The sequence below is a fragment of the Schistocerca serialis genome, chromosome 9 (assembly GCF_023864345.2).
Source record: "Schistocerca serialis cubense isolate TAMUIC-IGC-003099 chromosome 9, iqSchSeri2.2, whole genome shotgun sequence".
NCBI lineage: Eukaryota > Metazoa > Arthropoda > Insecta > Orthoptera > Acrididae > Schistocerca > Schistocerca serialis.
In genome coordinates, this window is record NC_064646.1 from 39,129,139 (window position 1) to 39,143,062 (window position 13,924).

The 13,924-nt window shown below is 40.5% G+C and overlaps 1 protein-coding gene across 5 annotated transcripts in view; it reads left to right on the forward strand.

Moving 5' to 3' along the window:
* The first annotated feature begins 6,025 nt into the window (after window positions 1-6,025).
* LOC126419833 (UDP-glycosyltransferase UGT5-like) overlaps window positions 6,026-13,924 on the forward strand; it is a 199,221-nt gene continuing 191,322 nt past the window's right edge. For 2 of the 5 annotated variants that reach the window (XM_050087066.1, XM_050087065.1), the window contains exon 1: window positions 6,029-6,163. In XM_050087066.1, coding sequence (XP_049943023.1) covers window positions 6,158-6,163 — 6 coding nt within the window. In that variant the 5' untranslated portion in view covers window positions 6,029-6,157. Of the gene's footprint in view, window positions 6,164-13,924 lie in introns of all 5 variants that reach the window. The other 3 variants (XM_050087069.1, XM_050087068.1, XM_050087067.1) reach the window with 3 other exon arrangements.

Here is a 13,924-nt window from a genome sequence, read left to right on the forward strand (position 1 = left end):
AGCTGACAGTGGCTCCATTACGCTCTGGGGAACATCCACGAGGCTGTTCATGGGTCCAGTGGAGCTCGACCAAGACACCATGACGTAGCGTACGCTGGTTGAGATCACGTACACTCCTTCATGACAATAACTTTTTCCAACAGTAGTGCCATTTTTCATCAAGATAATGCGCCGTGTAACAAGGAGAGGAGTGTAAAGAAGTGGTTCGAGGAACACAGTGGCAAGGTCCAGTTGATGAGCTGGACCACCAACTCACCAGATCTGAACCCAATTAAATACATCTGGCATGTTAGAGCTCATCACCCCCACCTCCCTGGAATTTACGGGACTTAGGTAACTTGCGTGTGTAACCCGCCAGGTTAGCCAAGAGCGCTAATGCGCTGCTTCCTGGACGCGGGTAGGCGCGCCCGCCCCAGATCGAAACTGCCCGGCGGATTAACAACGTGGGCTGGTGTACTGGCCAGCCTGGATGTGGTTTTTAGACAGGTTTTCCATCCTGTGGGGGGGGCGGGAGGGGGGGGGGGGTATGGGGTGGTGGCAGGAAGGGCATCTGGCTACCCCTTTCAATTAACCATGACAAATCCGATTGTAATAACGCCGATCCTGTGAAAACTGTGGGACGAAGGAGCAAGCAAAAGAAAAAACTTGTGTGTGTAGATGTGGTGCCAACTCCCTCCAACGTCCTACCAAGGCCTCATTGCTTATATGCCATGACACGTCACTGCAGAATGTCCATGCCACAAGAATCACATACTCTGTCAACCATTTATGTGTAATCTCGTTCCCTCCTGCTCTTCTGCTTGCTTCACCTTCCTTGTCAGGCAGTGTAGCTGCTCCATAGATGTGTCTCCCTCGTGAAACGATTTCCGCACGACGGTAGATGGTATCGCCGTACACTGGCTGCAGCTGGTGCACACCATAATTTGGGTGGAATTTTCGTCCCATTCTTTTGGGTATGTAACAGTAGATTTGTGTCACTGAAATGTGTCACAGTCTATTACAACCTATCATTAACTACAAGGGAGAACACTGTACGTTTAGACCTACCGGTGTTCTGTCGAGTGTGAATGGAACTTAACATTTCTTGTCGATGATGGTTATTTATGGAAGCCTTATCTCAGGCAACGTTCATTACTGATCAAATGGTTTTTTTCCCTAAATGAAATGCTTTTGCCTGGTAGTTCTGCCAGATCACGTTTACTAACGAGAAAACTTTGACTCGTCTGTCAGCTACAAAGTTCATCAATAGTATCATGTATTATTATTATTTATTTTATGGCCTTCATTGGACCACTGTAGTCAAAAATACAAAGTTCTAAACAAGTTGTTACAAATGGATACAATTTGGTTCGACAATAACTTAATATATTTAGGTAATATAATTATTAGAGGCTATTCTTATATGAAAGGTGTTTTGCTCTTCTGTCTGCCCAATATTTCTTCATTCTTTCAGATATTTTCTTTCTTTCTTCATCTGAGACAACTCTTCCTGTACTCCTTTTATTGATTTTCATTTGTAGTCTGGTTTGCGGGTCTTGCAGTATTCTGGTTTTCTCTGTCTTGTTTTTTAGGTCATCTACTGTAATTTGAAGTTCTTTTATATCTTCCTTAATTTCTGTGATCCATTTAATGTCGCTCTTGCTATTCCACAATTTTTGTATTATTTTTTTACTAATTCTGTTTTCTGGATTTCCCATCAGATGTCCAAAGAATGAGATGCGTTTCGTCCTGATTGTGCTCATGACTGGTTCTATTTTCTTATATACTGTTTCATTTGAGGCTATTCTCCAATGTCCATTTATTTTATACTGTTTCTTTATACATGTCCCAATTATTCTTCTTTCTATTTTTAGTATTCTGTCAATTTCTGCTGTATTAGTTGTTTTGAAGATAGTTTCAGCTGTATACGTTATTTCTGGTTGTGTAACTGTTTTATAGTGTTTTAATTTTGCATCTATAGATAGGCTTTTTTTGTTGTATGTAGTTTTGGTAATATAATTTGCATAGTTCAGTTTTTTTATTCTATTTTGCCATGATGGCTTCTCATTTAGATTGTATGTTATTATTTCGCCTAAATACTTAAATTTATCAACAATTTTGATTTCCCGTTCTCCTATTGTAATTTTGTTTGCAAGTGGTGGATCAGTTAGCATAATCTCCGTTTTTTCAAATGATATTCTAAGGCCTACTTTCTCTGCTATTTCTTGTAGTGATTTCACTTGTTGCTTGGCTTCTTGAACGGTGTTGGCTAGGAGAGCAAGACCATCAGCGAATCCCAAGCAGTTTAAGCTAATATCATCTTTTGCACTTCCAATTCTTATCCTCTTTGGATTGTTCTTGTACCATTCTCTCATTATGTATTCCAGTGCACAGTTGAAAAGTAATGGTGATAGGCAGTCACCTTTTCTTAAGCCTGTTTTTATGAGGAATGGTTCCGAAATTTCTCCTCTAAACTTCACTTTTGATTTGGTGTTGGTTAGAGTGAGTTGTATTATTTTAATTAGTTTTGGATGGAGTCCTAGATTTCTTAAAATTTTTAATACTGAAGATCTGTGGAGACAGTCATATGCCTCCTTAAAATCTTCAAATGTTATTGCCAGAGGTTTGTTCCGTTTCTTGTAGTATGCCATAATCAATTTTAAACTAATTATCTGCTCTGCACAGCTTCTCCATGGTCTGAAACCTCCCTGATATTCCCCTAACTCCCGTTGTAATTGCTCCTTGATTCTTTCATATAGGATCTTGGACAGAATTTTATATGTGCAATCTAGGAGAGAGATTCCTCTGTAGTTATCTGGGTTGCTCTTATCTCCCTTTTTGTGTAGTGGGTCGATGATAGCTGTGGTCCAATGTTCGGGAAATTGTTCTGTTACCCAAATTTTTGTTAGAGCCATGTGTAAGGAGGTCTTGACTGTGTCACTTGCATATTTACACATTTCAACAAAAACCTGATCTTCTCCTCATGCCTTACAATTTTTTTGTTCTTTAAGAATTTCTTCTACTTCTTGGAAAGTTGGAGGGTCTAGTTTGTTAGGTTTGGTTTTTATTGGGGTATTTATGTTGATGTGTAAGGGTTCTTTGGGTTCCTCGCAATTCAGAAGTTTGTTAAATGCTTTTGCATTGTTTTCTGCATTTTCCTTGTTACTGTGTGTCATTCTTCCATCTTCATCTTTCAGTATTAGTGTAGGGGCCTCATATTGTTGTAGTTGTTTCCCAAAGATTTTGTAGTAGTTCCTGGAGTTGGTTTTATGATAATTACCTTCTCTGGACTTTATAATATATTTATGAAATCCTCTCTTGATTCTTCTAATATTTTGAGTGAATTTTTTTCTTTCATTTTTTAGGTTGATGGCATTTTCTTCAGTTTTATGTGTTTGAAACTTTAACCATGCTTGGTGTCTATCTTCATGGAGTTTGTCACATTCTGATGTCCACCATGCATGTTTCCTTCACGGGTTCAAGGGAGCTAGATTCTCTGCTTCTTTTTTAAGATTAGGCACTAGTTGTTCTAGATCATCTGTTAATTTGATGCTTTGTGTTATTTGTTGGTACTTATTATTTTTAATTAGCTGATGTGGGTCAAACCTCGTTTTTATTTTATTAGTTTCTCCGGTCCTCTTCTTTAACGGGGTGAATTTGATTTTAATTTTAACCATATAATGGTCTGAGCCTGTGTCTACTCCTCTCAGTACTTTAACATTGTGGATCTCCTTATGAAAATTTTTGGCCATACAGACATGGTCTAGCTGCCACTCGCCCTTCCTCCAGTCTGGATGTTTCCATGTTTTAAGTTAACTTGGCTTCCCTTAAAGTATGTTGATTTAGATATAAGGTTGTGTTCTCTGCAGAGTTCTACAAGTCTTTGACCGTTTTTGTTTGTAAATTTATGTGAACTCCATTTCCCAATTATATCTTTATATTTCCTTTCTTTTCCCAACTGAGCATTGAAATCTCCCAATAAGATTTTTACATTCTTTTTATTTACTCTGTTCACAGTTTGTTCTAGAAGGTCCCAAAATTTATCTACCTCTTCCTTTGTTTTTGTTAGACAATTTTTTTCATTTGTTGGGGCATGAGCATTTATTATTGTATAGGTTATATTCATTGTTTTAAAGCTTAGAGTCGCAATTCTTGGTGATACTGCTTGGAAATCCGTTACTGAATCTATTATTTTTATGTTTACTAAAAACCCTGTTCCAAACTGGGGACATTGTTTCATTGCCCTCGGTCCTGGTTTCCCATTATAAATTCTGTATCCTTGTGATTCGAACGGTTCCTCTGTGGTGTTTCACATTTCTTGGATCCCTGTTATTAAAATTTTTTGTTTATTTGAGTTTTCCGGTCTGAAGTAGTGAGTTTATGTTGTGTGTTGCTATATAATTTATTTGCTCATGTTTAATCTTCTTTTTGTGTTTTAGTGTGCATTTGGATGGTTGCAAACGCTCCGATTCGTTGTTGTCTTCTAGTTGACTACCCACCAAATCCGATGTAGCCTTTTCCTGCCTTTTTGAGCAGGACGGTGGAAATTTTTCCTAAAAGACCTTTCCATTTTTGACTGTCGAGGGTTGTCAACCTTAGTTGGAGCAAGCTCCGATTTACAACTCCGGTTGTTAACCGCAGTATCATGTATATTATTTCTCAAGTCAAAATCTCTTTCATCAAAACGTACTAATCATACAGGGATGAATGAGGTATCAATGGAAAGGCTTTTTTAAGCAATTTCTGACATTGCACATCGATTTTGTACTAAAACGTACTATTTGTGGAGAATATTAACATACAAAAGGTTCTTAAGTATCATTAGGCAAACGGGTGTTCGGACGCCCAGCTTAACACCTATATTTTACGAAGCTAGCTTACTGATCACGAATTACAAACTCTATTTTTATATTAGCTTATTAGAAATACTATTTTATTTGTTTTAAAGTGCTTATTAACTGGATAGCTTATATTCAGAATGGTCAGAGATAACATTCGTGACTACTGCGGTAGTCCATTATCTCTGCCCCTAATCACTGAGAAAATGAGAAACAAAAAGTGTACAAAGGTTACATTCCTACGTGAAGTATCGTTTACACGGAGTTACTGTAACGCCCAGTAAGCAATTTTGTTCAAAATTATAAGCATCGAAATATATATAAACAAGGCTTTTTTCATAAATTCAGGATTATTATTTCACGTCGTTCAGTTCGTTTTTAAAGATGTTTTCTCTTCATCCGCACACTACTCCTATCCAAAAAATTACACTTATGCTAAATACAGTTATTTACAACAATAGAAGTGCGAAAATTTCGCACTGGTCGCTATTTACAACCAATGCTCAGCTGACTGACACCGGGAAAGCAGATGTAGTACCGGGGATAAACTTAACGCCATCTGATCCCAGAGTGCCTCTTCGACTGACAAGAAGACATTTGAATACGAAAATTGTATCTGCGATGACTATAAACACGTCGCAGGGCGAAACGTTTCAAAGAGCAGGAGTGTATTTACATAATTTTGTCATTACTTAATGACAACTGTATGTAGCCGTTTCAAGGTTAACTTAATCGCCTACCATTTTTGTATCCCTTAAAGAAAATGAAAAACAAAAAGTACGCGAAGATTACAATCTTACGCATTGTAATACTCTTTAAGGAATTTTGTTCAAAATAATGTTCATGGAATGATTGTCATACAACACAAAGCGTAAAGGCAGAACATACTCGAGTTCTACTCTGTATTCGACGGATTTTAATCATGAACGAAATTTTCGTATTCACACCTGTATGCAAGCTGACAAAGATAGCTAATGAAACAATATACAACGTTTAAACGCTTTTACGGAGGTTAATTGATGTCCAAAATAAATCAACAATTGAGTTTTAAATTTCAGCAGAGGACAACAGGAAGTCGTAGGGACGCTAATCCGTTTCACATGGCAACCGCAGATCTTACCGTCGCATCCACTAGAGGTAAACAGTTTTGCTATCTGTGAGATCACGTGAGTGTGACGCCGCTGTGTCACGCACTTAAAGCGACGCTCCTTTATCGGGCAAGGCCAACCGGCTAAAGAGGCGGGACGACGTAGGTCAGTCGGGCTTCATTCGGCTGTCGCAGCGCACCAGCACGGATCACGCTGCTGGGCCCCAGGAGTACACGGGAATATCGACGCACAATGGCAGTAAGTTGGCAGCACTGCTTGATAAAACTGATATGAAACTGGCTTCGTCGTACCGGCGGCGTGTGTGTTCAGTGTACGTAGTGTTGTTGCTGAGCGAGTCGACAATATGGAAATGCGCTCTTAAGATATAGGTTGTGTGTTATGGGGACTGGTCCGTGAATACTAGGAGAAACCTTGAAAAAACTGTCAGTTTTCCTAACAGTGTAACTCAAAGAATAAGATTTGAAAGCCCATACAATGCTTACCATCTATTAAGACATCGTTTGTGAACATTATTGTGTATGAACCACAGATTTAACTCTCACACTTTTTTTATTGAATTTTTTTGTTGCGAGTGAAATAAACCTTGCTAATTATTAATGTACACCATAGGTACACGCGAGTCAAAATACAAACGAAGTAGAATGTTTATTTTTTCCCTGTAAGTTATTTACACTATCCTCTTTAAAGCAGTTTATTGAAAAGATGGTGCTGTCATAAGTTGTGGCACAAAAAATTTTAAGCATGATTTTCAAATATTTTTCTTCAAAAAAGCTTTTTATTTTTAAAGGTAAGTCACGAAAGTAGTTTGCTTTGTAGTTAAGCATGTTTTAAGACAGTATACAAAATTTCAGCTCTCTAGTTTTTAGCCAGAGTGTACCAGGACATGAAATAATTCCTGTTAAACTTGCATGGCACTAATGCATACCAGGCCTGTATTCATCTCGTTTCCTCTGTTGTTCTTCCTCCCTTCTACTTTTCACTTTTTCTTATTCTTGTTTCTTTGGTGGCTTCCAACACTGATTATTCTGCTTCGAAGAGTCTCCTTCGGACGATGTCTACAGTGCTGTATGCATATTTAGTCCGCCAGGCACTCCCATCAGTTCCGTAACATTAAGCCTTGGCACTGCACCGTCGCTGAAACGTAGAACAGCATCTAGCACACCTATTTTCAAAGTATTTATTCCTACCAGAAGAGTTTTCGGTGTCCGTTCCCATCTACAATTGTTGAAACTTTTATTTGGATTTTGAGTCCTACCATGTAAACATTACTCTAACAATTTTGTGTCACTAAGATCCACGTATGTTTTATAACTTTGATTATAGCAAATGGCAAAGAATGCTTATGGTTGTAGGTCTCACCTTGAGTAACAGCCCTCTGGTAGTCACGCCATGAATCACTACCATGGAGGATTTATGAAAGAAGGTAGCCCACACTGCCTTTTTCATTCCCTGAAGGTCATTTTTATTTTGTGTTATGACTTGTCTATGAATAATACTGCAGCCTGTCTATTTCTTCGTCTGTAAGCCGACCACGTCCATTTGTTTCATTTTTTATGACTTTTTAGTCCCTTAAGTTGGCTAACTTGCGGAAGCTTTACAGTTGCTTATCTGTTGTTTGTACAGAGAGTTTAGTCACTGTTAGCTGTTGTTTTGGCGCGAATGAGAGCAAAACTTTATTTTTAACAGAGCTGTGTGCCATGGGGCGTCGTGGTGCGTGCAGCCTCTTTTAAATTACTCTAATTTTGCTACTTTCTGTGGTCCATTTTCCTGGAAATAAACTTTCTCTCGTTCAGAAAACTACAGAGAATTTTTTAAGACAAAAATAAAAATCTATTTTTAGAGAGTACAAGTTGCCTTAAATCTGGAGAATTTAGTTGTAAAGTACGAAGGAAAGGTAAAGAAAAACGACGGAGGTAAGATAGTAAAGTTACAGAAAGGTTAGAAGTCATATTTCTACTGACAGTGTCTGCAGCATAAAATGCATTGGAGCACTACGGTTCGTTATCCACGTGACACTTGACACGTTCGGAGCAAAATGTGTTCACATCTGTGGTACACTACGAGCATGTAGCAGATAATATTATCTTTGCACGTGTTAAGATTATCCAAAGTGATGATAGTCCAAACAAGAGCGGTGCATTTCGTCAAGGGATCGTTTAGTCGGCGTGACAGCGCCACAGAAATGCTTCAGTGGCAGACTCTACAGGAGAGGCGGTGTGCATCACGGACAAGTTTGCTATTCAAATTTCGAGAGAGTGCTTTCCGTAAAGCCCCAGGCAACATATTAATTCCTGTCGCATGCTGTGGTTGTGGTCTTCAGCCCGAAAACTCGTTTGATGCAGCCCTCCATGTTACATTATCCTGTGCAAGCCTCTTCATCTGCGAGTAATCACTGCCACCTATATCGAGTCTAGATTCTTACAGTTTGGCACAGTATGTACTAATGTCAGAGCTTTATGCTTTTGATTAATAGTGCATGTGGTGCTGAACATAGGTTCAGCAATTCTACACCTTGACAGATACTCCGCAAGCCACCGAAAGGTGCGTGGCGGAGGGTACCCTGTACCATTATTTGTCATTTCCCCTCCTGTTCCACCCGCAAACAGAGCGAGGGAAAAACGACTGTCTGTACGCCTCCATATCAGCCCTAATTTCTCGTATCTTATCTTCGTGGTTAAAAAAAAAAAAAATGTTCAAATGTGTGTGAAATATTATGGGACTTAACTGCTAAGGTCATGAGTCCCTAAGCTTACACACTACTTAACCTAAATTATCCTAAGGACAAACACATACATCCATGCCCGAGGGAGGACTCGAACCTCCGCCGGGACCAGCCGCACAGTCCATGACTGCAGCGCCCGAGACCGCTCGGCTAATCCCGCGCGGGTCTCCGTGGTCCTTCCGTGCAATGTATGTTGGCAGGAGTAGAATCGTTCGGTAGTCAGTTTCAAATGCCGGTTCTCTGAATTTTCTTAATAGTGTTCCTCGAAAAGAACGCCGCCTTCCCTCCAGGGATTCCCATTAGAGTTCCAGAAGCAACTCCTAACACTAACGTTCTTTTCGAACCTAGCGCCTCTGAATTGCTTCGATGACTTCCTTCGATCCGATCTGGTATGGATCCCAAACACTCGAGCAGTACTCAACAATAGGTCGCACCAGCGTCCTATGTGCGCTCTCCTTTACACGTGAACCATTCTTCCCTAAGATGATCCCAATAAAGCGAAATCGACCATTCGCCTTCCCCACAACAGTTTTTACACGCTCGTTCCACCGCATACCGCTTTAGAACTCTACGACCAGATATTTAAAGTACTTGACTGTGCCAGGCAGGACACTGGTTACACTGTACCCGAACATTACAGGTTTGCTGTTGCTACTCTTCCACATTAACTTATGGTTTTCCATATTTAGGATTAGCTGCCATTCATCACACCAACTACAAGTGTTATCTAAGTCGTCCTGTATCTTTTTACAGTCACTCGACTTCGACAACTTACCGTACACCACGGCCTCACCAGCAAACAACCGCAAACTGCTGCTCACCCTGGTCGCCGAATCATTTGTGTACTTAGAGAATAATAACGATCCCATCACACCTGCCTGGGGCAGTCCTGACAATACCCTCGTCTCTGATGAACTCTCGCCGTCGAGGACAACATACTGGGTTCTGTTATTTAAGAAGTCCCGGAGTCCCTCACATATCTGTGTAATTATTCCATACGCTCGTACCTTCGTTAAGAGCCTGCAATGAGGCACCATGTCAAATACTTTCCGGAAATCTCGAAACATGGAACCTGTCGTTGCCCTTCATTCATAGTTATCAGTATATCATCTGAGAAAAGGGCAGCAAGCGATTCTCTCTAAAGCCATGTTGATTCGTGGACAAAAGCTGCTTACATTCGAACTGAGAATACGTTCAAGGTTCTGCAGCAAGCAGAAGTTAGGGATATTGGCCTATGAATTTTCGGGTGCGTTCTTTTACCTCCTTTGTATACCGGAGTCCCCTGCGATCTTTTCTAGTCGCTTAATGCCGTAGAGTACTCTTTGCAAAATCAAACTGGGATTCCATCCGGACCTGGTGATTTATTTCTTTACAAATCTTTAAGTTGCTTCTCTACGCCAGGTATGCTTATTTCTATGTCGTCCATCGGAAAATCTGTCCGAGGGTCAGATGACGGTATGTTTGTACGGTTCTCCTACGTGAACGATTTCTACAACATGAAATTTAATATTTCGGCTTTCATTTTGCTATCTTCATCTGCCATACGAGACTGGTCAGCAAGGAACTGAATGGAAGCCTTACTTGTTAGACCCGCTTAGCGATTTTACACGCGACCAGAGTTTTATTGGTTTCTCTGCAACATCTTTTGCTGCGGTTATTAAACCTTATCCATCTTCTATCTACTTACTAGACACGTAACTCTCCAGACCACAATCTGCTTAAACTTTGACCATAATTCCTCTACATTCATCCCTCTGATAACAAGTGACGCCAATTCACGGTCTACGTAAGACGTTAATAACTGCTTATCTGCTCTATCTAGCAGGGACACTCTCCTACCCTTCTTGACTGATTTATTAACTTTTGTAATCGTGGTTGCTATAATGACACCATGACCGCTAATCCCCATTTCTATACTGAAAAAAAAATGACTCTGAGCACTATGGGACTTAACATCTATGGTCATCAGTCCCCTAGAACTTAGAACTACTTAAACCTAACTAACCTAAGGACATCACACAACACACAGTCATCACGAGGCAGAGAAAATCCCTGACCCCGTCGGGAATCGAACCCGGGAACCCGGACGTGGGAAGCGCATTTCTATACTGACATCATCGATATGGTCTGGCCTATCTGTAGCTATGAGGTCTAAGATACTTGCTTGGTTTTTAAAATAATTTGACTGAAATACGTTAAAGAGTTCTTCAAACAGTGAGTAAAGTTATACACCAAATTTGATTGTAGTAGGCAAGACGAATTATTCAGTGTATGTATGGTACGTGCCTTGTTACAGGCATTATTTCTCGTCTCCTTTCATGTCATTCTCCTACATACTGTGATTGCGGCAGAAGCGGCAGTGGTACCGCTAATACTAACAGTAGTAGTAGTAATAGGTCTTCGTTCCCGGGTTCGATCCCCGCCACTGCCTAAATTTTGATAAATAATCAGCATTGGCGACCGAAGACTTCGGGCATAAGAAGTCAGCCTCATTCTGCCAACGGCCTTGTCAAAGAGGGCGGAGGAGCGGATAGAGGTTGAGGGCACTCTCTTGTCCTAGGGGTGGGAAATTGCCCCTAAAGGCGGAAGAATCAGCAATGATCAACGACATGAGGATGCAGAAGGCAATGGAAACCACTGCATTAAAGACACGTAACGTGTATCCACAGTACATGTGACCTGTAATTGAAGAAGTGTCATGATGATATCTCCATTGGCCAAAGATTCCGGAATAGTCCCCCATTCGGATCTCCGAGAGGGGACTGCCAAAGGGGAGGTTACCTTGAAAAACAGATTGAATAACCAACGAAGGGATAACGTTCTACGAGTCGGGGCGTGGAATGTCAGAAGCTTGAACGTGGTAGGGAAACTAGAAAATCTGAAAAGGGAAATGCAAAGGCTCAATCTAGATATAATAGGGGTCAGTGAAGTGAAGTGGAAAGAAGACAAGGATTTTAGGTCAGATGAGTATCGGGTAATATCAACAGCTGCAGAAAATGGTATAACAGGTGTAGGATTCGTTATGAATAGGAAGGTAGGGCAGAGGATGTGTTACTGTGAACAGTTCAGTGACCGGGTTGTTCTAATCAGAATCGACAGCAGACCAACACCGACAACGATAGTTCAGGTATACATGCCGACGTCGCAAGCTGAAGATGAACAGATAGAGAAAGTGTATGAGGAAATTGAAAGGGTAATGCAATATGTAAAGGGTGACGAAAATCTAATAGTCATGGGCGACTGGAATGCAGTTGTAGGGGAAGGAGTAGATGAAAACGTTACAGGAGAATATGGGCTTGGGACAAGGGATGAAAGAGGAGAAAGACTAATTGAGTTCTGTAACAAGTTTCAGCTAGTAATCGCGAATACGCTGTTCAAGAATCATAAGAGGAGGAGGTATACTTGGAAAAGGCCGGGAGATACGGGAAGATTTCAATTAGATAACATCATGATCAGACAGATATTCCGAAATCAGATACTGGATTGTAAGGCGTACCCAGGAGCAGATGTAGACTCAGATCACAATATAGTAGTGATGAAGAGTAGGCTAAAGTTCAAGCCATTGGCCAGGAAGAGTCAATACGCAAAGAAGTGGGATACGGCAGTACTAAGGAATGACGAGATACGTTTGAAGTTCTCTAACGCTATAGATACAGCAATAAGGAATAGCGCAGTAGGCAGTACAGTTGAAGAGGAATGGACATCTCTAAAAAGGGCCATCACAGAAGTTGATTGATGAAAGGAGGAAGTACAAACATGTTCCGGGAAAATCAGGAATACAGAAGTACAAGTCGCTGAGGAATGAAATAAATAGGAAGTGCAGGGAAGCTAAGAAGAAATGGCTGCAGGAAAAATGTGAAGACATCGAAAAAGATATGATTGTCGGAAGGACAGACTCAGCATACAGGAAAGTCAAAACAACCTTTGGTGACATTAAAAGTAACGGTGGTAACATTAAGAGTGCAATGGGAATTCCACTGTTAAATGCAGAGGAGAGAGCAGATAGGTGGAAAGAATACATTGAAAGCCTCTATGAGGGTGAAGATTTGTCTGATGTGATAGAAGAAGAAACAGGAGTCGATTTAGAAGAGATAAGGGATCCAGTATTAGAATCAGAATTTAAAAGAGCTTTGGAGGACTTACGGTCAATTAAGGCAGAAGGGATAGATAACATTCCATCAGAATTTCTAAAATCATTGGGGGAAGTGGCAACAAAACGACTATTCACGTTGGTGTGTAGAATATATGAGTCTGGCGACATACCATCTGACCTTTGGAAAAGCATCATCCACACAATTCCGAAGACGGCAGGAGCTGACAAGTGCGAGAATTATCGCACAATCAGCTTAACAGCTCATGCATCGAAGCTGCTTACAAGAATAATATACAGAAGAATGGAAAAGAAAATTGAAAATGCGCTAGGTGACGATCAGTTTGGCTTTAGGAAAAGTAAAGGGACGAGAGAGGCAATTCTGACGTTACGGCTTATAATGGAAGCAAGGCTAAAGAAAAATCAAGACACTTTCATAGGATTTGTCAACCTGGAAAAGCGTTCGACAGTATAAAATGTTGCAAGCTGTTCGAAATTCTGAAAAAAGTAGGGGGTAAGCTATAGGAAGAGACGGGTCATATACAATATGTACAACAACCAAGAGGGAATAATAAGAGTGGATGATCAAGAACAAAGTGCTCGTATTAAGAAGGGTGTAAGACAAGGCTGTAGCATTTCGCCCCTACTCTTCAATCTGTACATCGAGGAAGCAATGATAGAAATAAAAGGAAGGTTCAGGAGTGGAATTAAAATACAAGGTGAAAGGATATCAATGATACGACTCGCTGTTGACATTGCTATCCTGAGTGAAAGTGAAGAAGAATTAAATGATCTGCTGAACGGAATGAACAGTCTAATGAGTACAGAGTATGGTTTGAGAGTAAATCGGAGAAAGACGAAGGTAATGAGAAGTAGTAGAAATGAGAACAGCGCGAAACTTAACATCAGGATTGATGGTCACGAAGTCAATGAAGTTAAGGAATTCTGCTACCTAGGCAGTAAAATAACCAATGACGGACGGAGCAAGGAGGACATCAAAAGCAGACTCGCTATGGCAAAAAAGGCATTTCTGGCCAAGAGAAGTCTGCTAAGATCAAATACCGGCCTTAATTTGAGGAGAAATTTCTGAGAATGTACGTCTGGAGTACAGCATTGTATGGTAGTGAAAGATGGACTGTGGGAAAACCGGAAGAGAAGAGAATCGAAGCCTTTGAGATGTGGTGTT